This window comes from Eumetopias jubatus, unplaced genomic scaffold, assembly GCF_037043125.1.
Source record: "Eumetopias jubatus isolate StellerSeaLion01/CBP00866 unplaced genomic scaffold, mEumJub1_p1.0 scaffold_1, whole genome shotgun sequence".
Classification (NCBI taxonomy): Eukaryota; Metazoa; Chordata; class Mammalia; order Carnivora; family Otariidae; genus Eumetopias; species Eumetopias jubatus.
Window position 1 is genome coordinate 68870479 of NW_028274807.1, and position 24512 is coordinate 68894990.

Below are 24512 nucleotides of genomic sequence, written 5' to 3' on the forward strand. Positions count from 1 at the left end.
TTGACGTGATGCCAAGAGCAGAAAAACTGATAAGTGAAAGAGATTTTACAAGAGCGAGCAGGTATTGGGAGGCCATTAGCTAACATCCTGACCCCTGGACAGGTGACTGCCCGTCTCACCCTTTCCTCTCACGTGGACAGGGGACAGGAGCAGAGAATTTGTCGGGTCCCTTCCATCTCAGGGGAACCTAAGGGCACTTCAGGGACCTACGTGCAGGAAAACACGCTGAAATGGGTTTTATGCTCTGGGCCTGGTTGGGAGATGGGAGTTGACTGGGGAAGGCACTGGAAGAGAACTATTCTCCATGTGGAAAGAGACTGGGTGGAAGTCACATCTGGACCTTTCTTCATGTGCACAATCCATTTCCAGCCTTGGAACAGGGCAGGCAGGCCAGTGGGGTGGTTTTCAGTTTCTAGCATGAAGCTCTTTACACCAAAACTGGGAGGGTCCAAAGGCACAGGCTTAGCTCTCCCTCGAGCATCCCAACAGAGCCCTGTTTGAAGAGCCCTGGCCTGGAATAGTGGATTGGCTTGTGCTGGGTCCCCCGAGGAAGGACACAGCCTTTTCAGCCCCCACCAGGGCACCACTTAAGACTACTTCGGATAGGAATACACGTGTCACAGAGAATGTCAGGCAAACACAAGATTTTTTGGTTTAGTTTTTACTTTCATCCCAAACTTTTCCCCTTTCGTTACAAAAGTACTAAACAAACACGGACAGAATTGGAAAACTGACATTTGCAACTATGCGCCTTCAGCAGGCATCTCAACAATCCCACCACCGACACACCCCTGTGCAAGGACAGATATCAAGCAGACAGTTCGCAGTAATCAGAACTATACCATAAATGCACGATCTTTTTATTTCATATAAAAATGATCAACATGACAGAAGCCAGAGTGCGTGTTGGTTCTGCACACTCTGATGCTCCCAAGAGCCTTCTCCTCTGGCCAGGCTGGAGGCTCAGCCCTCCTGGAAGGGAGAGGCGGCCTAGGCCCCCAGCCGTGCCTGGAGATGTCGAGCTGGATGTGGTGCAGAAAGCTGAGAGCGCCAAGGTCCCGGGCCTTTTCCTGGGCTTGGAGGGGTGGCTGTCTGGCGTGGATGTGGCCGGGCAGCCAGGTGACACACTGGCCGCCTTCTGGTGCAGGGAGTGGGCTCCTGGCCCAGGCTCACGGGAAGCTGTCTGTGCTTGTCCCTCTAGGGGGCCATGATCCAGTTGAGCAGCTGTCCAAGGCATATCAGTCTCTGGCTTCTCGTCAGCCCCCTCTGGTCCTCCAAGGAAAAGGAGCTGTCAGTCCACTGTGCCATTGTAGGATTTGTTGAATTTGTTGAAGGTGAAATCCACAGTGTGTGTGGAAATGGGCTTTCTGTACAGAGGGTTGGAAGCCTACAGAACACAAAAGGCAAGAGAACATGTGTGTCTGTTCACTTGAACACACATACTCAGGGTTCGAGGCCCTTCCTCCTCGGTCCGTCAGTCCAGAAGGCAGCCGCCTGAGCACGCAGCCGCTGACTGTCACGCCTGGGAAAGACCCACCCGGTCACGGAGCTTCTACTCTTTATCTCTGAAACGAGGAGCTGGACCATACAATCTCTGAAGTCCCTTCCAACTTTAACAGAAACTAACTGGGGATTTAGGGGTGTTCACTGCGCTCAGTCCTTTGGGAAAGTGCAGTTTGCCGAGGGAGACAAGACTCTCACAGATGGATGCTGTAATGGACACTAACAACTTGAGGTCCTTTGCTGAGTCTGCGGTCTCTAGGACCGTCTTCCTAGACGAGGCTGTGCCACGTGCCTCTGCCCTATGAGGGTCCTGAGCTGGGCCTGCTGTGGGGCTCTGCACGGGGCCCCCCGTGCTCCTGGGCCGTGCATTCTCACCATCCAGAACTGGCCACACACACCGCCTTTCAGGTTTTGTTTGCCTGATTTGAATGCCAAAGATGTTAGCGGGCCTTAAACCTTGTGGGACCTCAACCAGACCTCTCAGCTTGACTTTTTCTCTACTTCCAGCATCCCCTTGGCTTACCATCTCATAGCGGGCCCTGGACCGCTCGCTCTGGAACTTTGCAAACTCTCTCCGGTCGTGGATGGTGACAAGCAGCTTCCAGATGGCCAGGAGCGCAATCCCAATCAGGAGGATACTGCCCACCACAGCCAGGAGGATGGTTGTGGCGTCCGGGGCAGTTCCACACTCTGGAGGAGACCAGGAGGCAGGGTGAGCAGAACCACCAGAGCATGGCCGTGCACACCACCCCATCCCCACCCCCACCTCAGGCCTATCTGGAGCGACAGGTGTGCCTCTCTAAGAATGTCTTCCCTCTCTTCTCTCTTAGGTCCCACAGTGCTTCTGGGTGACCTGGGGGGGGCGGTGGGGGAGGGGTAGAATTTTCTCCAATGCACATAAAGGGGAAGAGTCCAAGAGGGATGGCTCCTGTTCCAAACCACAGCAAATCTACCTGTGGCAACATGCAGACGAGAGCCCTGGTGGCTGCCCCCCTCACTCCCACACGCCGTGTGCATTGTGTGCTCAGCAGCCTCTCCCCTCACGTGACTGCCCAGGCCCCAGCCTGGCCCAGTCTCCATTCTCCAGACTGAACCTGCCTCGGCCTTCATGTAAATGGTTTCAGGAGCAGACCGGGCAGGGAGGAGGTTTCATAAAGCCCACAAGGGCTGGGCTGGGGGCCAGCCAACATTTGTAAGCCCTTAGTGTGGCCCTTTGCAGCGGATGTGCTTATTTTCAAAGAACCGCAAAGACAGCACCTAGAAACAAAGCCTCATTCTTGCAGGCCTGTCTCCTGGGCTGGTACCACAGCATTTCCTCTTCCGCTGGCCCCAAGAAGGCATATTATGTGGTCTGGCTCAATTTGGAAAAACAGTTTGCAAAGCTGTAAATTGAAGGGAGCAACCCTTTTTCTCCTCACCCCTGCCCCGCTTCCAGGGAAGAAGAAAAGGGGTCATGCTGGAAACCGTGAATGCTCCAAAGCAAAAGGCCATTGGGTCCTGGGTCCAAAGCAGGAGCCAGAATTATGGATACCTGCGTGAAGGCCTGACCTCCTCAGGGGCCCAGGAGCTGAGCGCGGCGGGGGCAGTGCAGCGGCTGCTCGTGGAGGCAAGCGCTGACCCGCCCGACCGCCCTCTGCGGAAGCTGCAGCTGCTCACCGCCGTCAGCGATGCAGGTGAAGTGTGTGCTGTGGCCTCTCATCCCCCCAAGCTCCGGCTGCTCCGAGACGAGACCCTCTAGCTCCCAAGCCTCCAGGCTGTGACCTCCAGAGCCCCACCTGCAGCAGGTCCTCAGGCGTACGCCCACCTTTCTGCCAAACTCCAGGAGCTGGGCAGGGGTGGCCTTAGACCCCTCCTCACTCTGCGGTTTGGAAAGGCAGTGAGGACAGAGGGCCACAAGCCCAGAGCAGGGGAAGGTGTCAGAAGCCGAGCTCCCCGGGGCAGCGGACAGAGCCCGCCCCGACCCACCTGGCTCCCTGAGGACTGTCAGGTTGGACTTCCCGCTGGGGAGCTCCGCGTAGGTGAACATCATGACACAGTCCTTGGCGGTTTTGTAGAAACAAAGCACAGCCTCTTGGTCATCTTTCACTGGAAGAAAACCAAGCAGAAATGTCTGCTCCGAGCAACCCAGTGCGCTGACGGATGGCGGGGAGCCGAGCACCTCAGTTAAGAAAGGGGGTACAGAGAGGCATAAGGGGGAGGCTGGGCCCTTACAAGTGAGCTCGGGTTTCTCACATCAAGGATGCAGCCCCAGCAACATGAGTCCCTTGAGGTGCGAGCAATCTCTGGGGAATCCAAGAGAGAGGCTCTTCACACCTCCCAAGTGTTGGCCGGGGGTGATGGGAAGTGGAAGGAGGCACCAGCATTATGCTTGGGGCTAAGCCTGTATGTGGAATTGCGCTGGACGTCAAAGAAACACAGAAAGGAAAGAGCCATCCCGATGCCCTGGGGGGGCCCGGGCAAGAGCTCACAGTTGAGTCCACTTGGCTGAGAGCCTGCCACGGTGGCCAAGCATCAGCAGCTATGTGCTAGGATGTAAAACCACAACGACCAAGGGTGACAAGGACGTTCAGACAAGGGTGCCGAGGGCCAGCACTGGAGGTCAGGGCGGGGCCTGGACACCACGTGCCGCAGCCCCGCTCCTCTGCAGCCAGCAGCCTCCACCTGGCCCCACACTGCTGTTCCCCCAGCCCCCGTCCAGGCATCACCTGCACTCCCAGGCTTCTTTGGGAAAGGGTTAGACTGATTTCTAGGAGGAAAAGGGAGTAAGGAAGGGGAAGGGGACATTCGGCAGCAATGGCCAGTCAGTCCCGAGCAACTGCAGCGGGCTGAGGTTACGGCGTGAAACGCCTTTCAGCTCTCGCCTTTGCAACCCTACTGCTCAAAGGAGTCTTAACCTGGAACCAGGCCAATTAGTGTGGTCATCAAATGTGAAGCCCTGGACTGTCTCTCTCAGCCCCCACCCGTAAGCCTGGTCTGGGTGAGTGTAAGTGTATGTGTGCATGAAAAAAGCCAGGAGAGGGAAAAGGAAAAACAGTGAATCTGAGCAGACACCTTCTCATGAAGGATTTTACTGAGAAGCAGCTACACATGATGGCTAGAACTGCTCCAGAGCAGGTGCCTCAGTTGGGGGCCCCAGGAAGGCATCATCTTGTCCTTTCTGTGTGTTGCCTCGGTGGGGGCCACTGCCCCAGGTCAGCGGGCAGACCTTACTGTGAGCCGGGCCTCACGTAGCAAGCAGAAGCAGCGGCAGGAAAATGGTGTGAGCCTAGACTCTGTGGGCTTCCCGCTGGGCCCCCGGGTCTAGCACATGCCCCAGCATACAGTAGGTGCTCAATGAGCAAGGACTGGCTGAGTGCATGACTCAGCAGTCAGTCAAAACCAGGGGGGGCAGGAGAAAGGAAGGCTACAGAGGAGGCGAGTCAGGGCCAAGACGGGAGGCTGGGGCCAAGAGCCTGCCGCAGCTGAGGTCAAGGCTGAGGGCAAGGCTACCAGCAAGGGAGCCTCAGAGGCAGAACCCCTTTCATGGCACACAGTTTTGTGCCCTTGCCCCACCATTTTAGATACAATGCAGTTGTTTTATATGTTTACAGGGTTGTGTAACTATTCTCACCATCTAATTCCAGAACATTTCTATCACCCCCAAAAGAAACCCTTCCTGTTAGCAGTCAGTCTCGATCCCCTTCTCTCCCCAGCCCCTGGCAACCACCAATCTACTTTCTGTCTCTGTGTTTTTGCCTGTTTTGGACATTTCATGTAAATGGAATCATACGATATATGTCCTTTTCTGTCTGGCTTCTCACACACAGCATAATACTTGGAAGATTTGTCCCTTTTGTAGCACGTATCAGGACACCACGTCTTGTACCACATTTTAGTTTTCCATCATTTCATGGACATTTGGGTTGTTTCAAATTTTTGACTATTATGAATAATGCTGCTATGAACATTCACGCGTAAGTTTTGGTTAACATGTCTTCAGTTCTCTTGTGTATATACTCAGGAGTGATATTACTGAACTATGTGGTAACTCTGTTTAATCTGGGGGAGCTGCCAGACCATTCTCCAAAGTCGTGCACCATTTTGCATTGCTGCCAGAATGTGTGAGGGTTCCAACACAGGGCCACTTTGATTTGGTGTAGTTACAGTGCTCCAGACCAGTTCCAAAGCCAGCCATGTGCACACAGGGCTAAGGTATGTGATCTGCATCTCTTACCCTTAGAAACTCCTCAGCCGGGACAGCAACGGCTGTGCTAGAAAAGGGACAGAGGCAGCCCAGAGACAGTGGAAAGCAGAGGTCTGTGCACCTCCGCCTGAGCCTCCTTGTGGGCTCCCACCCAGAAATGGACTCATAGCCATTTGTCCAGAGGCAAAGGCACAGGATGGATGGATGGAGTCAAACTGGAGCGGTTCGAATGAGAAGAAGCCTCAGATGCGAGCTGCTGCGCCAGAGAACAGAACAAGGCACGGGTGAGAGCTGCAGGGACAGATGTCTGCCGTGGGGACAAGAGCCAGGGCGGCACGCGAGCCCAGGTGCGATCCAGGCCACACGAGAGCTTGGACCCTTCTGCTGCCTTGGAGCATCGTGAGAGCTGCACCAGGCCGAGGCAAAACATGGCAGAGACCCAGCAGTCGTTCATCAAACATGGTTTCCCTGCCTCCTGGGCACAGAGCTTGACTACACCTCCCAGTGACCCTTGCAGCTCAGTGAGGCCAGACAGCTGAGTTCTGGCCAGTGAAATGCAGGTGGAACTCACAGGCACCACTTCCAGGCCTGGCCCACTGAAGCGTCTCACGCAATCCCTCACTCTGTCTTCCCTCACGTGCTGATGAGTGGAGAGGATTCTAAGGACCCTGAGGAGAGTGCAACTTTCATATAGAGACGGTCTACATTCCAGAACGACCTCATGGAAGGTCCTGCTAACCAGGAATGTCTTCAGTGGACTTGCAGTGAATGACTTATATTCTGTTAAGTCACTGAGGTCTGGGGTTTGTTTGTTACAGCAGCCAACACGACTTGTCCTAATATACCTGCATTCAGAGAGCCTGAGAGATGTGGCTAAGAAGGGGCTGGACTCCAGGGATGGCACAGAAAGTTATGAACAAGGCTGTACATGCAGAGGGCCTGGAACTTATGCCCTAGCACAGGCATGCCAAGTCCTCTCGGGGAGCCCCCCATAATGCCCAGGACCCTGACGCTGTGGTTCCTAACCCAAGGCTAGAACTGCCCCACTCTCTGCCAGGCGGCCCTGCCAATGAATCGACCCCATGGGGAGGAAGCCTTGAGGTGCGTGCCAAGATACAGAAGGGGGCGGCCGCCCAGGGCCGCTGGGGCACACTCACCGATGGTGTCCGCCCATGTGACCACCTCATCCTTGCACAGGTTGTGGCAGGTCTGGTTCTCCGCCGGGCCCCCCGAGTGAAGCAGCAAGCACTCAACGCAGTCTCTTTGGAGAAGAGGTGATAAATGCGGGTGTTAGAGGTTGTGCAGTAGCTCCCCACCAGCAGCTGAGCTCCCAGGGGCGTGTGGTCCACCCTCCCACCAGGCCTGGGCCCCTGAAGGCTCTAACTTCGTCCTATCTTCACATTTTCGGCCTCAGTCAGTGTTTCTGCTGGCCTCTGACTGCTGTTATACGGGAAGCTGGAGGGTCCTCGGAGGAACATATGTGAGTTTAGAGGCATGTCTGGTCTCCATGTCAAGTTGTAGGTTGGAGACCTTTTAATTTCAGATACCAGGAGCCAAACCCGCCTGCACTCTGCTGCATCCGATGCCAGCGAGGAGTCTGCCCCAAGCAGGAACTTCAGAGTGATTAAGAAATGGTGTTTTGGGCCTTGCAGAGAGGTCCTTACACCCCCTCAGCCAGTGCCTGATGCCCCCATGTTACCCCAATTCCCTGGATGCCACTGGGAGATTCCTACCAGGGCAGGGCCCTCAACCCTCCTACATATTAGACTCTCCAGGGGCCTTTCCAGAAAACACTGCTTCTAGGGCTTGACTACCCCCAGGAGATCCACATCGCCAGGGCACAGCCTGGGCTCTGGGTTCAGCTTCACAGTGAGCGCGGTGAACCGCTGTCCAGGAGACCCTCAGGCACTACTAGCCTCTTCTCCCACCCAGAGGAGCCTGCCTGCGAGTTGGGCTACCCCCTGTGAGTTGGTCTGGTAGAGGCTATAGGGTGATAGCCTCCTCCCAGGAAACCTACATTTCAACAGGTGCCTTCTGGAGAAATCGGGTTAGGGGCCAAAGAGAGACACTTTGAGCCCCGCTCCTCCCACCTCAGGTGCACAGTTTAAGTCAGATATTGTCATTGTGTGAAAATGCTTAACAAAGATGCTCAATTAAGGATCAGTAGTTATACTTTCCAGAGTCAAACCCAGCTCCAGATATTCCCCATCTATCTTCGGTTTACATCAGGGAGAGGATGACTCCTGATGAGTGGGGCCAGAGTAGCGAAGCTTTGACGAAGGGTCTGTAAAGCTTGCTGTGGTGAAGAAGGGCCCCAACCCCTCTGGGGGATGGTGGGATGGGGGGAGCACAAACAGAACCCCAGGGAGGAGTGGGTTGGGGCAAAACAACCAGCTGTCAGTGAATTCTCAGGGGCTTAGTGGGGAACCCATGGTTCCCGGTGGCCTGCAAGGGAGGTGAGCACCCCAGAAACAGGGGCTTCCTCAGGAGCCTGGGTGAGGGCCTAAGAGCCTAGCATGTACAGAGTGCAGGCGGTGACCCCACAGAGCCACAGCGACCTGGGGGACACGCTGCCTTGCTCACCCCACAGGCCCGTGGGGACCAACAAGGCTGTGTGTCTGGAAAGCTCTCTGGCAAAAATATAGAGAGATGTACAACCACAATGCACAGCCTGCATTGTCATCATCCATTTTTTTAATTCCTTGAGACTGAGGCCGGTTACTACATTTCCAGGAGAGAAACTGTAGAGGGAGCACGGGAAGGGAGTCAGAGAGTACTTCACGAGGACCCCCTTTGTGTATGGGGAGGCGATGGGGCCCGGGAGAAGTGGTGGCAGAGGGTCCAGCACCCAGGTGCCCAGTCTCTCAGGAAGCCCCTCCCAAGTCCTCACGCCCCCTTCCGAACGCTAGGGAGGAAAGCGGGTAAGACTTAAGAATTCACCTACTCCAGAACTGACCATAAAAATCCCACTTTCCTGGGAAGGACTTCATGGAAACAGTGTGGAGTTACAAACAAGTTGGTAATATTTGCCTTTCCCCTGAGGCTGGAGTCCCAGAGGGCAGGCCACTGAGACTGGGCTGGGGGCCAGGAAGGGGCGGTTTAGCTCAGGCCCTTCCTCGGGCCTCCTGGATGAACACACTGCAAATGGCCCCCCAGCCGACCTTCCGTCTCAGCGAGGGTTCCCCGAGCCTTCCAGCTGCAACCCTGCTTGTCATTAAACCACATTAAACCACAGGACCATGTCCAGGAAACATTCCCTAATTATCCATGTGGACATATCACTCTAACTTGTATGCTCCACGCACTGGGTTGAAACTTGTGATATACTGTAGTCATGTGTTAAAATAAGTCTGGCCTTTTAAACAAACAAGTTGCTGAGAGAGACTTTACTCAGAGAGCCTGTTAACTGAAATTAGCTGAGGCTGAGTGTGACCTCACCCAAGGCGAAGGGTATGTTTGGTTAGTGCTAGAAAGTAGAGATTGGCTGTTCTGAAACTCCAGGAAAAAAAAAAAAAGACATAAGGCATTCAAAACCTGGTGGTTCTTGGCAAAACAGTGTAGAAAAACAGCCTGCTATAAGTCACTATCAAAGGGAATTTGTTTAAAACAACAATTGCAACTTGGCAGAGAAAGAGACAGAGGGCCATTGTGGCCCAGAGATAAAGAAGAAGGAAGAGTGGTTTCCTTATGGCATCTCCTTGCTCTCCTTGTTTCTTTGGTATTGCTTAATGGATAAGAAGCGCTATGTTTTCTATGTCTTAAACATTTGCAGCTCGGGTTGTGCCATTTTGACTAAAGCAAAGGTTGTTGGGTCTTTTAATTGACCTATGCCAAACCTACATTGCCTTGTGGCTCCAGAGGAAAGGAAGAAACGGGCTTTATCTACTTTTATTGATACCATGTGTGTTGTCCTCATTTGCCCCCTCCCCCCCTTCACCTCATGTGCCCCAAGGACAAGGAGCACATACCTGAAAGAGTTCTGCTTCAGGGAGCTGGGGAGGGCCCTTGCCGCCACCATCAAATGTGGGTAATGCTGTGACTCCATGCTCAAATGGCCACAGCTATTTGGGCTCCAGATCCAGGATCCTGCCCTCCTTCCCCGGGATGTTTCTATTTGGATTTCTGTTATTTCTCCACTCTTAGCAGGTCTAAAGTGGATCTGTTTTTCTTCTCCCTTACTCTCCCCTGCTCTTCTCCAATTACACAAAATAAAATCTGGCCCTGTCTATCTTGTCTCTCGATCTGCAGCCAGCTTTCAATTACCCACGCCTGGATTATTTGAGGCAAACGTCCAAGCAGGGGTTCTGCCACCCAGAACATTTCTGAGCAAGGACTGACCAGCAGCCACGGCGGGCTCACAGAGCATGAACTCCTTCCATTATCAGCCTGAGCCAGACATTTAGAGAGGAAATCTGCCAAAAGAAAATTGCACAGTTGCGTTCCCCAGCCAAAGAGAGACGATGTCTGTGTTATTATTTGTTTCTGATTATGTGTGCCCGTTTCCCTCATTCAGGCCCCTTAGCGTGGATGATGCTGACACAGCAGTTTCTCTAGCAAAATTCCAGAGAAACGGTCACTCTTGCCTTCCTGCTGGCATAGCTCCTTGATCCCTTTTATTCCCACGCATGTGCACTCTGACAGAGGGTGAAGGGCAGGGCCGTGGGGAGGCCAGCCTGGGGAACCATGACCCTGTGGCTGAGCAGCAGAGGCCCGGTGCCCGCTGTCCAGTATCTGCATTCAGCCGCAGCACACAGCCAGGGCTCCATGATCTAAGTGGAGCAGAAAATTCACAAGCCTCTGTGGTTTGTGTCTGGCAGGCCTTATCTAGGTCGGATGCCCTCCTATCCAATCAACCTTCTGATTATGTGTTGTTCAAAGCCGCATGTGCCCTGTGGGCATCCTGTAAACCGTTATTTGGGAAATGTTAATGTTGGGGAGGAGCTCCAACTCACTGGAAAAACAGATGCATGCTAAATCCCCTTTTGAAAAACTCAATAGCACTCGAAAGGCTCTGAAAAGCCACTATTTTGGTACCAAAACCAGTTTAATTTAACTCAGTAATCTGGTAACTTCTAAATTTGGGAATAGAATAGCAGTCTTGTTTTATTGGTTCTGTTTTTATTTTCTTACAAAATCCCCACAGAACCAGCGTTTCAAAAACACTATTTTAGGGCGCCTGGGTGGCTCGGTTGGTTCGGCAACTGCCTTCGGCTCAGGTCATGATTCTGGAGTCCTGGGATCGAGTCCCGCGTCGGGCTCCCTGCTCAGCGGGGGTCTGCTTCTCCCTCTGACCCTCCCCCCCTCATGTGCTCTCTCTCTCTCTCTCTCATTCTTGCTTTCTCAAATAAATAAATAATCTTTAAAAAAAAATTTAAAAAACACTTTTAATATACCGTATAGTTAACACTGAGTTACTGTTAGGAAGAGTCTCGCTCCCCAGCAAGACCAGGCAGCGGAAGATGTGGGCGATGGGAGGAAGAGGCCGGCCAGCCCCAGGGCCCAACGGGCTGGAGGACAGGCCTGGTCCGGGGTGAGAAGCGGGAGTGAGGGTGCCATTACCTCTTGGTGCTGCAAGCGTCTGGGCAGGTCGGGCACTTCTCACACGTCTCTCCAAAGGCTCCTGGCTCCGTGCACTGGCACTGCCCACACACACAGTGCCCACGGTCGCTGCAGATCTGGCCGTCTTTGGCCAAGCATGTGCTGATATCCGTAGAGCAGTTACAGTTGTCCCCAACGTAACCTGCATGGCACTTGCATTCTCCACAGTGGCACTCGCCATGGCCTAAAAGGACATGCGTAGCACATCAGCGCCTGCCTGCACAAACACATAACCCACGCCCCAGGCCCTGCCATGGGCCAGGCACCGCAGAGCCCACAGAACAGGACACAGACAGTGCCCTCTGGCGCTGTGTGGGCGGACAGGGCCGAGCCCACGGGCTTGTGCGGCCCGGCTAGATCTGGGCCAGTGCTCCACGTTGGCTCAGAATTTGCCCAAGGAACACCACAGGACCAGGACCCCAGAGAGCTTCTTCCTGTCTCAGCTGTCATGTGAAGAATGGCCACCAAATATGTCCACATCCTAATCCCCAGAACCTGTGAATGTCACCTCCTACGGCAAAAGAGACTGCAGCTGTGACTCCGTGTAGGATTCTGGGATGAGAGCATCTCCTGGACTCCCCAGGTGGCCCCGCTGCCATCACAAGGGTCCACAGAAGACAAAGACAAAGGGAGATCTGACCACAGCAGCCAGTGGTAGTGGACAACAGAAACAAGATGCCAGCTGCTGCCTTTGAAGATGGAGGAAGCGGCCAGAGAGCCAAGGAATGTGAGGAATGCAGCTCTAGAAGATGGAGAAGGCAAGGAAATGGATCCTCCCCAGAGCCCCGGAGGGAGTACGGCCCTGTCAACACTGTGACCTTAGCCCTGTGGAAGCTATTTCAGACTCTGACCTCCAGAATTCAAGAGACTAAATCTGTGTTGTTAAAGGCCACTCACTCCGTGGTAATTTGTTACAGCCACAGTGTGCAGTGATGCTAAATTCTCGCTCTGGCCCCAGACCTGTAGCCCAGAGCGGGAGGATTCAGGAGCCAGTGCTGAGGGCAGTGGAGGCTAACTGAACAGCACTTGCTATATATCCATCAGGCTTCACAGCACAAACGTGAGCGGTTCCGATGACTGTGCCACACGCAGGGACCTTTAGCATCCTTGCTCCACAGCTGACGTAGCCGAGACACACAGATGAAGTCCTGCTGAAGGTCATGAGGCAGCGGCCGTGGAGCCAGGACTCCCACCAGGGAGTCTGACCTCCCGCACCCACTGCCTCTCGGGAGGAAAGAGAGCAGAGCAGGCCCGAGCCGAGAGAACAACCAGCTGAGGGGCGCCCTGCTCTCCTTTCCAGGAGGGACCCTTTCCCTAGCCGGCAAGAGGGGAGGGGCTGTGCCTCCCCTGAGGTTCTGCAGGAGCCAAGGGCAGAGGCTCACTCCGCTCAGAGGACAAGCGTGTTTGAGTGTGAGCTAGTGAACGTGTGTCTTGGTGAAAAGCACGGAGCGCGCCAACTTTCAAGGGGACCAAGGGCCTGACCACAGGTTCTCGATCCTCTGCACCAACAGAGGCAGAAAGCCAGCGCTATACGTGACACTTCACTTTACAAAATCTCCCTTATGCTATTATTGCAGCGTTTTCCTTCCTGATGCTGTTTTGCTGAGGCTAAGATTAAAAGGAGCACGAATTGCATGACTGAGCCCCCACTTACATACCAGCAGGAGACTGGAGCGGCAGGCGATGGGTGTCACACAGGTGGAGGCCTTGCATTTTACTCCCACACCTGAACCAGTTATCCCAGTAGCTGGATCCCAGCACCTTCTGTAAGACCACCAATGAGGGTGACCCACAATTTAGGTCAGGGCCTAATTCTAAAGAGCTTCTTCACCTGCCACTTGCTTCCCACCCCTTCTGCTCTGTCAGCTCCGTAGAGCCTAAAATCTGCAGGTGGGAGGGAAGCCATCTGGAGAGACCGAGTCTCCCAACCCTCCCGCGCCAGACAGCCTCTCTGTTTGCACCGGGACTCAGAGCCACAGCCGATACTGAGCCCTCCCATTTCCCAGGCAGGGCCGAGGCATACGGCAGCCCTCTAGGAAAGGTGAGAAAAGCCAGGCCCAGGTCAGCAGGAGGCTGTGAGTGCAGCTGAACCCCTAGAAGCTGGCACGCAGAGGTGAGGCCCAAGGGGGTTACACCAGGCAGGGGTGGGGGGCCAGAGGGGGCTGGCTGCGGGGCACACAGCTCATGCATGAGGGAGGCTGCACACCTCTCCTGTCACCCAGTTGATGAACAGCACGGGTTCCAGGCCTTGGCAGGCAGGAAACCACCCCCCACGGGAAGACTTCCCAAATGAAATGGATCCAATCTGCACAACCCCTTCACTCTCCAGCCTCACGGGTCACACTGGTCAAGGGTCTGTTTTCAATTAAAAATGGGTCACTGTTGCGGGTAATTCCCCCCTACACACAATTTTATCACGAAAATTTCCAAACCTGCAGCCGAGTTGAGAGGATTGTACAGTGAACGTCCATATACTTGCCACCTACATTCCACCGTTAGCAAGTTACCTGCTGCTTTATCACATATCCACCCCTCTCTCTGTCTACCCATCAGTAGAGTTTCCAAAATGCATTTCAAAGTGAGCTGCAGAGATGAGCGTGCTTCTGGGGTAAGTTTCTATTATTGCTCTGGCACTCTCCAGCAGCTTGTACATCATACCTTCCCATAAAGCAAACACACAAAAAGTGAAAGGCACGGTCAGTGCTGTATTTACAAGCAGCAAAATGGTACCCAGGCCTGAGGGGCTGCTTTGCTTCAGAAAGGAAGGGCTGTTTCCCTCCCTGCTCTAATGGTGTGTGGCAGCAATACAACATTAGCCAAACACAACCTGACATCGTCTTCCAAAGTGCCAACATTTTAGAGAAGAGGGAAGCTATTATTCTGTTGAAGAGCTGGGTTTCAGGTGAAGTGTGTGTGTGTGCGCACACTGAAGGGGGAACTTGCTCCCCAAGGCGGCTAGGCACGGAAGTGATAGGATCTGCTTGCTGAGAAGGTCAGCAACAGTGCCTGCTGCGCTGTATTCTCCACCAGATCAGCCATAAGCCTGTCTGCGTTGGGCACGTCTGATACCATGCAGGCCCAAGAGCTCCCAAGCCTAGCCAGAGGTCAGTGATTTTAGGGCTAGGGTCAGACCTAGGGCACAAGCAGGGCGAGTCAGGGGTCAAGGGCAAGAGAGGAACAGGACTCACCACCAGAGACATGAGCCACTCCCGAAAGCCTCCCACAACACCTGAGCAGCAAGGACATGACAAGAAACAGTGTGCAAGACTGGTATAAAGTGGACAGAGCACAAATATCCCCAGCCCCCTCCAGTGTGGTGAGCAAGCAACTGGGGAGCTACCGAGGGGCTGTGGGACAACAGAAACTCCTCATCTATGTGGCTCTTGGCCTCAAATGTTTGACAACTCCAAAGCCAAGTCCCAACAAGCCAAAATAGGGAAGCAGCTGCCGCCTCCTGGCCTGGTGTCATGGCTGAAATCTCGTGAATGCTTGTTGTCATAGCTCGCTGGCTCCCCTGATCGCCCCAGTTCAGTTTGTGAAGCAGTTCTTCGATTCTTGAAGATAGCTTGAAGCAGCTACAGCAAAGATGTGGCACATGCTGCCATGTCCTCCTTCCCACCTATGGCAGACCACTCCGTCTGACCACGGGAACCTCGGCTTGGCCTCAAAATCCTCAACACAGTACTCCAAGCAGGTTCTACCAACTGTGGGGAGCCAGCACACAAGATACAACCACTGGCCATCATGGTTTAAAGCTTCCAAGTCTCCTTTAAAAAGTGTGACCCATATAGGTCTTCAAAAACTAGGTCAGTCTGGTTACACTTTATCCTAATCCAAATGTCTTAGATCCTGTAGTTGGGCCTCAACCCACCTTTCCCTCAACCTGCATGCATGGAGATTCTCCACATCATCTGGTCAGCCCTTAGCCTCTCCTAATGCCCTAGTAGGAAAGGAACACGTTATTAAAATAACAAGGGTCATTTGGCCCCATCCCAAGGATCAATAACCTAACCTACCAATCACCAGTAAAACTAAATGGGGGACTGGGAACTTGATCTTGGCTAACAACACCCAGAGGGCCTAAGCAAGGACTCTTCAGCAAAACACAGCTCATTTATAATGCTAACCCCCAACGCCTTGGCAGAGTGAGCTGAATTTAATGATGCCCGTTTAATATTGTGCAGACATAAAAATATTTCCACTGCACATAGGTAGGGATATTGAAGGGCATGTGAAAGCACTTTGTAAGCTGTGGCTCGCTCAACGTGCGAGTTATTATTAGTACTACCTTTGTTAGAATGATTGATAGCTAAATGGACAGAAAGTTGTAAATGTGTCTATTTATACAGAATTTCAGCTCTACAGAATTCAACAGCTTTCCATCAGCACAATGGTGCTTGTGTGGGCTGTGGGCCAAGACGTGGCCCCTTCCCTCCCTTTACAAAATAGAATCCCGACTATTTAGAGGAAGGGGCACCCTTGAAGCAGGCTGGGGAGGAGCTGCTAGAGAGGAGAGAGGAGCACCAGTGGCCTGGAAGCCAAAAGGGACATGAGGGGAAGGCCTGGCAAGGGCAAGAAGAGACCAAGAAGGGCAAATCCTAGGTGGCTGCCAGGTTTCGGCACAGTCCGGAGGGCTGAGGGCAGAATCCAGCCGGTAGAGAGGTGACTGTAAGAAGGCAGCTCCCACACGTGATCTGGTTGTGTAGGGTAAGGAAGAGACGGGGAGGAAGGCAGACAGGATATCCTGAAGATGGGATCTATTTGCGCACTCTTCTGACTGAAGACAAAGATTCAGAAGAGAGAAGGTTTTGGGGGGAAACAGAGGGATCGAGGTAATGGCAAGCTCTAAAAAGAAGAGGTCACAGCAGAGAAAGATGCAGGGAGAAAGGGAGGCAAGCTGAGGGGGGAAGCTGTGGCCAGAGTGGGATGCTCAAGCTTCCAGCTGTGTTGAGAGAGGCTGAGGGGCTGCATGAAGCCAAGTTCAAGTCTGTCCTCCACCATTCACTGCGTCACCTTGGGCAAGTCCCTAAACCCATCTGAAGATCCATTTCCTCTTCTGTCAATGAGGACAATGCCTTCCTCATGGAAATGTTGCCAAGAAATATGGTGCTATTGCAGGTAAAGCCCTAACGCAGTATATGGTGCATGGGGGTGCCCAGGAAATGGGCTAGAATTGCTGTGAACTGCCACTGGAGCTGAGCAAGGCACATGGACATCAATGTGTTGGACAACGTCACGGGGAGATGCAGGGATGGTGGGGCTTGAGGAGAGGGGCAAGCGTGAGGCAGTGCCCAGGGTCCTCGGGGAATCTAGGAATGGCCAGGATGTCAGTAAGTGACAGGGAAGGGGAAAAGTCGAGACTGGTGTAATTGGGATGGCACAACTTCAAAGGAGGGGAGGGAGTTGGAGGTGGAAAGCAAGTATCTAAAGGGGGACTTGAGGGGGTGGGAGAATGCCGACCAGGAGGGGCCAGCTCCTCAGTCCCCACCAACTGTTCTCAAGGCCCATCAGTCTCAGGAAAGAGGGGGGAGTAGGGATTTCTGCAGAGGCTCAGGATGAAGAGGAGCCTGTTTCCCATGGAACATGGGTGGTGGAGAGTGGAGGCACAAGGAAAGGTTGGGAAAATGGGGCAGGGGAGTGTGGTGAACACGTGGCTTCCAGAATCAGAACGCCTGAGCTGGCCTCCTGAATCTGCCATTTACCAGCAGTTACTGATGTTTAACCCCTCCGTATCTTGGTTTCGTCATTTTTAAAGTGGGGCTGATAAAAATGCCTCCCTCGCTGGGTTGTTGTATGCGTTAAATCGCTTAACCTGTATAAAGCAGTGTTTGGCATATAGTAAGTGCTCACTAAACACCAGCTAGCTTCCTCATCATTGATGCTATGATGGGAGTGCAGGGGGAGGGGAAGCTCAGAGTAGATCTCAGAGGACAGTGGGGGAAGTACTTTCTGGGAGGCTGGGTCCAAAACCACCCAGGGTTAAAAGCTCCCCTGAGGTTACCTATCCACATCCAACCCAAAGCGAGAATACCCTGGACCTGGTGCAGCTGCTCTGCAGCCTCCAGAGCCTTGGTGGGGGGCCCGATACCATAAAGGGGCCTGAGGCCCTGCTGGGGGAGCTCCCTGAGGTATGTCTGAGGCAGCACGAAAGTGGCCCGGGGGGAAGCCGCCACTCCCCCTCACCCCCAAGCTGGACTTGGACTCCCGCCTGCAGAGGACCCAGGTGGCCCTGGGGTGACCTCAGAGGAGATGCCTGAGGGCCGGGGGGCCTGAGGAAGGAGGGAGCCAGCCTGAGACAGGCAGAACCAAGAAGTGATTCTCTTCTCCCCATTCTCACCCAGCACAGGAGCAAGGGGTCACAACCAGGCAGACATCAGACCCTCAGGGCACAAACCGTCTCTCTCCACAGCTGGTCCCAAAATAGTTTCCATCCGGCTCTGGAACACACTGTGGCTTCCCTCCGCAGCAGCTCCAGTCCCTCCGGGAGTCCATTCTGGCTCTCAGAAGGCTGGGGAGGGGAGGGAGGACTAAGCCCAGTTCCCTTTCTCTTTCTCCTGGTCCTGCCTCCCTCTCCCTCCCTCCCTCCCTCCCTCCCTCTCACCAGTCAGTGCCCCCCCCCCAAGCAGACTGCTCGCTCACTTCCTCTCTCTTTCCTTGCTTCCTCTCCTCACAGACCCAGTACCCCCTCTCTCAGAGCTCTGTTTGCCCCCCAGTCTCCCGTCCTCTCAGAAGAGGCAGCCTGTAAACAGGAAGTGGTGAGAGGAAAGAAAAAGGGGTGTGTTCTGAAAAATTTCTGCGCATTTGGGTGGTTTCTGTCACCAAAGTCAGGTCTTAAAATCTCCAACAATTGGCTTAAAAAGAGCAGGAAACCAACTGTGAGCCTTATGTGCTTCCAGTGTCTGTGAGGCGCAGGGCCCTGAGAGCTGCCAAGCCAGGGTGCCACGGCAACGAGGAGTAGAGCCCACCGTCCTGCCTCCTGTAACCTCAGGGGGGTGTCCGGAGTCCCCGCTCTGAGACTGTAGACACACAGCAGAGAGGGCCCTCGTTGTAAACAGACATCCTGGCACAGACACAAATCGTGGAGAACCAATGCCAAACATGGGCTGACCTCTCTGTGGCCAAACACACCTACAGGCTTCCAAAGGGTATGGCCTCTCTGTCCGGGGCTTTTTCAAACAGGAAGGGGAAATCCCTCCTAGGAAGTACGCTTCCTGGTTCCCTGTTGACAAGCAGGTTAGTGTTACATAACAGGCCCTCTCATGTCCCTGCTCTGCCTGTGCTGCCCGCTAGTCTCAGGGTGTCTCTGAGTCTGGTCCCAAGTGAATGTGCCCCTCCCACTACTTTAACTTTCCTTTCCGTACACTGACTTTGGTTCCAGAAAAAGTAAAGAATGGAGAGTTTTGAAATGCACAGGGCATGTTCTCCGTTCCCTCCGAAGGGATCTTAGCCAGGCTGGCGCACCTCAGCAACAAGTGAATAAACCTCTAGGGGCCAGGGAGATGTTGCTCTCGACAAGTGTACACTTCGCGCCACGGGCTTTCTGAGTCCGTCAACAGGGCACTCTCCTGCCAAGGGCAGTCACCGACTGGAGAATGTGCCCTGGAAGGGCTGCTCCCCGACAAAGACAGCACAGCGCCTCCTCCCTCCTCACCAAGCCTGGAGCTCAGCTCTCTCCGTCCAGTCTCCTCTGACCAGCTCGGTCCTATCCTTGTCACTCTACTCGAAATGCCTTGGAGCTGCTCGGTTTGGGGACGTCTTTTCTCATCGATGCTGCTGTGCAGTCTCAGCTACCCACCTGCTGTCTCTGGGCCACGGTCCAGTTTCCTCATCAATGAAAGAGGGATCGCACCTCATCTACGGTATGGGATTGGGGAGATTCTTTGTAATGTGCAACATAGAATGTATGGTTTACTGCCTTCAAGAGATTTTTAATTTCACTGAGACATCAAGCCGTGTTTAAAATCTCCTAACCTAGAGAAACTTCATGGAATATTCACAAGGGGCCAGGCACTGTTTGAAGCACTTTACGTGAATTATCTCATTAGCCCTTGCAATAACCCTGTGCCACAGTACCGGTACCACCCTAATTTTCAGAGATGGGAAATGAGGCACAGAGAGGCCACATGAGGCCAAGTAACTTATCCAAAGCTACATGGCAAGTAGGTGTCAGGGCAGGGATCTAAACCACATTTGTTTGACTCTGGAGCCCATATTCCTAACCACTACATATGCTGCTTCTGTAGCATAATCCAGTCATGAGTAAGTGAGAAAAGTTAAATCAGTACATAGAATAAATGTTCAAGGGGCCCAGGATGTAGTATAGTTAAAAATGTGCAACAGATCCATCCACAGGACTGGCTTTTTTATTATTTTTTTTTAAGATTTATTTATTTATTTTAGAAAGAGAGAGAAAGCACATGCAGGAGGTGCAGAGGGAAAGGGAGAGAGAATCTTGAGCAGACTGCGCTGAGCACGGAGCCTGGCACGGGGCCCAATCTCATGACCCTGAGATCATGACCTGAGCTGAAACCAAGAGTCGGACTTTCAACAGACTGTGCCACCCAGGCGCCCCAAGCATGGCTATTTTAATCACTGATCATTAAATCACTTGGCCACTTGTGTAAAGTAAAGGCAGTAGACTAGGCAGGCTCTACAGTTTCTCCACCACCGTCATAATACTGCTTAAGGTCAGAGCAGGGAGAAATCCGGAGAGACTGTCATAGGCTCCAGGTTGAGCTATAGGTTCTGGAATAGTAGAAGAGAGAAGGCATTTTGGGTGTAAAAAACCAAAGTTGCATGAGTTCATTTGTGAAGATGAATATAGGGGGCAGCCAGGAAGGGAAGTATCTGAAAAGGAGAATTATACTAGAATGGGAAGCAAGGGTGGAGAAATAGATACAGGCCTACTGAATGTATGTATATACGGACAGATGGACAAATAGACAGATAGGAGGGAGGGGAGGGTGTCTGAGGATGGAGGAAGGAGGCCTGAGTGTTAGACTAAGGAATTTAAGTTTATCCTTTAGCCCCCAAATGGCCTGACAATAAACTCCTATGGCTTGAGGTAAGCAGAGAACCTCGCCTGGAGGCAGCTCCCACCTGGCTGCCTTCTCACCATGCATCTGCCCCTCCCCCAAGTCAGGTTCCAGGTGGCCGCCACAGCGCTTTTCTAAAATGTAAACTGTGATGACACTCTTGCTTAGAGCCCTTCCTCATCACCTACAGCACAGCTTCTGCATTTCTATTTTGTGGTCCAACATCTAGGCTACCCCTTGAGTCACCCTAGCTTCTGGCCATTGCAAAACACATACGAGGTGCTGAACACTGGCATGTTTTGGTTTTGCAGCAAACACCTTGCACACGGACCACAGCGGTGGTCAAGGAGATGGAAAGAAGATGAATTACGAAGAAATATAAGCAGTCAGTGGCCAACTTGGTGGCAGATGGAATGTGGGAGGTAGGAGAAGGCAGGGAGCAGGAGGATTTCTGGGTTTCTGGCTTACACAAACCAATCAAAGGGGAGATAAGGAGAATCGGAAGAGAACTATGTGCTGGTTCTCTTCAGAACCAGCCAGATGAGGGCTGAAAAAGTCTATGAGCTGTAGCAGCACAAGGCCATTAGGGATCTGGGAAGACTGAGGTGAGGGCTGACTGGGCAGAGATAAATGTTTTCAGAAATACAGCTATGAATATGGAGGAAAGAAGGGCAAGTGAGGAGTGGGAGGTTGAGGGTTTCTCTCTCTCTCTCTTTTTTTTTTTAGAATGAAGAGACCTGAGCATGTTCAAGAGCTGAGGGGAGACTTCATTAAGAGGAAAGTGCAGATATAAAATCACTTATTACATGGATATATTTGTTTATTTACTCATTTGCCTCAACCCGTTAGCCTGCAAACCCATACTAATCAAAGATGGTGTTTTATTTTTGTTTGCCCAATGCCTAGAATTGCCAGGCATACAGGAGATGCTCAGAACATGTTGCTAGAGGCTGGGAACATCATTAGGATGAGCCTGAAGCCCTGAGGGAAGACATCCAAAGCTGTAAATTAGAAAGGGAACAGAGAAGTATTATTGAGGCTTATGAACTTAAATGTGATTTCTTAACACATGTCCAAAGAAATACAAAGATTTAGAATACCATGAGGAAAAAATGGTTAAGAATTCTCTTTCCTTTGGCGGGTCATGGTCAAGCAGAAGTCACAAGCTTTACACCCCACTCTTGCTCTTGCATATTGTTCAGATTTCTCCAGCAAGAGGCTCTTCAGACATGTGAACAATGATGCATCCTCAGTTTCAGGGCCAGCTGCTCCTCTGTCCTTGGCTTAGTGTCAACTAACGGGCCCTTGTAACAAGGTCAATTGATGGCATTTCCCAAGGGGCAATGTCCCAACAAGTCCCTCACCCTTTGCCTTCATCTGCTGGACCGTATGTTGCATTCATGTTGTATCTGAGCAGCAAAATATGACCACCACTAAACAAATAAGGTGATGTTGCTTTTAAGCGAAGCTTCTCCAAACCTCAACATTACTTTCTAAGATGACAGCATTGGCTGGAAAGCTAAGACTCCATTGTCAAAGGCAACAGCCCTCCCAAAGGGTACCTTTGCCCTTCCTGTCTTAGCACCTGATTTCTCAATGCTGACGACTGGCTGCCAAGTCCCTTGATTTACTACTGCATTTCGCATGAGGGTGGCAAGGAAAGGACTTGGTCTCTGGCCCAACTCTATCAATCACAGGAGATTAAAGCAATGGATGGAAGATGGAAAAATCTGTGTTCTTTAATGAACTCATCTTTCCAGTTTCAAAGAAGTCTGTAAACAGCTGAGTGAGATGAACCATAGTCCTCATAGGACCCTAAGGAATGCTGACTCAGAAAGAAAAACAGAGGGCCCGTGGCCAAAAGAAACAGAGGTTTCTCAGATCAACATCTTGAATTTGGCTTAACTTGCCCAATCCACCTGGCAGGCACTTCTGGGGGAATGCCAACCACATCTGGAGAGACATGAATTTGCTACCCTCTTGATCACTGAAACAGGATGAGAGGGTTACTATTTTCAATCTGGAAATCTGTCGTGTTGTGGTTGGTTAACAGTTGCCATGTTCCACCCTCAGCTGGCCACTGTTCAGAGCCGGGTGCAGCACTCCTAATGGTCAGAGCTAGTTTGGAATGTCACATGAGTGGGCCACGCTGAAGCTTGGCTGCTAGGAGCCCAGCCAAGCCACAAGATGGCAGGAAGCAGCTGCCCAAGAATACCCCCTGAGAGTTAGGGGAGGTGGGCTTTTATTGGGTCAAGGCTTTGGACCAACCACTGGTGGGGAGTGTGGCCAACAGGCCAATCTTCTCAGCCACAGCCTCCTCCACTTGGGTTGGATCAGTAACAGCCACATCAATCGCCTGGTAGAGTAACAACAACCAAGTGACATCATTCATGTCAAAAGTGGTTTATAAATTAGAACAGGCTAACAAAGGTTCATTTCAGGAAAGTGGGTTCAGCATAATCAATAACAACAGATAGACACCCACTGAACACAAAGAGGAACACTCTGCCTTCCATCAAATAGTAGTCATAAAAGGACAGGTACCTCAGCCAGTCCCTTGGTTCACATGTGACCTTCAGTCTGGTCCGCTGTGTCTGATACATCCTTATGTAACCCAGACAAACACTCACTTGGGAAAACAGGCACTAAATGTTTCCTAAAATTTTGACTGAAATAAAGAGCACTCATTAGGTAAGACTTGGAAAATGTGGGCTCAATGCTTGGGTGGTGACAGCGGAGAAGGCTGGACTGGTAATTCAGAGATTTGAGAAGGGCCTCAAGCTAATCAAAATAAGTAAAATTAGGTAGAAATGAGGTAACTATTGATTTGCAAGGTTCTCCTGGTCTGAATCTATAATCCAGAATCATGTGGGGCACCTGAGTGGCACAGCTGGTCAAGCGTCCAACTCTTGATCTCAGCTCAGGTCTTGATCTCAGGGTCGTGAGTTCAAGCCCCACGATGGACTCCACGCTGGGCATGGAGCCTACTTAGAAGAATCACAGTGAGCTTTAGTCCAAGTTCTGGGTCTCAGTTTCCCTAAGTGTAAACCGTTAAACAGGTAAAACAATGTTGGCCCACTGTGTGTGACTAGGGGTGCTATTAGGAAAGGCACAAGACACAAATAATCCCACTATTTCGTGCTTGCTCATGATGAGAGCAAAATGCTGAAATAACATACTAACTTGGGAAGTATATTCCTTTAGCTTAGGGACGGTGGGGTCACCTGATCAAAACTTTTAGGAGTGGTAGTTGTGAGCTGGGGTAATTGGAGTGACCCCATTCTCTGGGTCAGAGGGCAACAGGCAGGGTTTAGGAAGGTCCCAGAGAGAGGAAGCCAAAATTGCAGCAGGTCAAACTCACTCAGAGCAACTTCCAGACACCAGGGAGAATTTGCATCTGGGTGGGTTCTTAGGTCAGTGTTCTTAGAGTCATGAACACTCCCCCTAAGGAAAACAGGGTTCCTCCATCCAATTCCGCCCCACCCCACCAGATGCAGTGAGCAACACAGGCCTATAACCAATTATGTCACAGTTTCCAAATCAAGACCAAAGGCAAAGTTATGGCTCAACGACCAAGAAATGAAATGAGTACTTTAAGTGCTCAATTTAACTAAAGAATGGAAAATTGTCTGATGTGTCATTCTATAACATCAAAAAACTAATACCACCCAAACCTATACATGACCAAGATCTTATTTTTGGCATTCTCATGGTCTTCCTAGGGTTTTCCTTTGCTTTTGAAGTTTCATTATTTCTTTCACAAGCCAAGTGTCATGCCCTTAAGGATCAGTTCTGACGTTCAAAGGCACGCACAGGGTCCTCAAAACAGGGGCTGCTCTTGCACACTTCCCTTTCTAAGTAGAGAGAGAAAGGCAGTGAGGTGAGATCCAATGCTTAGAATAGTCCATTTTTCAGAATCACTGGTGAATTGTTGCTGAAGACCTTTGCAGAAACAAGATTTGGGCAGTGAGCAAGGGCAGTAAGAAAACTCCATTCCCAGAGCTAAGCTCAGAGCATGGAACAAGGCAGGTTCTCAACATGGTTTCCCAATATTCTCTCCCTTGTATTACAAGATCTCATAAAAGTCTGGATGGTAAAGGTAGAAACATGAGTGATTCATATCCTCATTCCTCAATCCCAGCAAGTTTCTGGGAAGTGGAAAATTCTAGGGGTACAAACATTTAGAAATTAAT

At 51.9% G+C, this 24512-nt stretch overlaps 1 protein-coding gene across 3 annotated transcripts in view; it reads right to left on the reverse strand.

Annotated features, from left to right (window-relative positions):
- Positions 1-844: 844 nt before the first annotated feature.
- ITGB5 (integrin subunit beta 5) overlaps positions 845-24512 on the reverse strand; it is a 112171-nt gene continuing 88503 nt past the window's right edge. For all 3 annotated transcript variants that reach the window (XM_028091290.2, XM_028091289.2, XM_088024852.1), the window contains 5 exons: positions 11246-11468; positions 6844-6947; positions 3469-3588; positions 2027-2193; positions 845-1387 (listed from right to left, as the gene is read on the reverse strand). In XM_028091290.2, coding sequence (XP_027947091.1) covers positions 1292-1387; positions 2027-2193; positions 3469-3588; positions 6844-6947; positions 11246-11468 — 710 coding nt within the window. In that variant the 3' untranslated portion in view covers positions 845-1291. The remainder of the gene's footprint in view (positions 1388-2026; positions 2194-3468; positions 3589-6843; positions 6948-11245; positions 11469-24512) is intronic.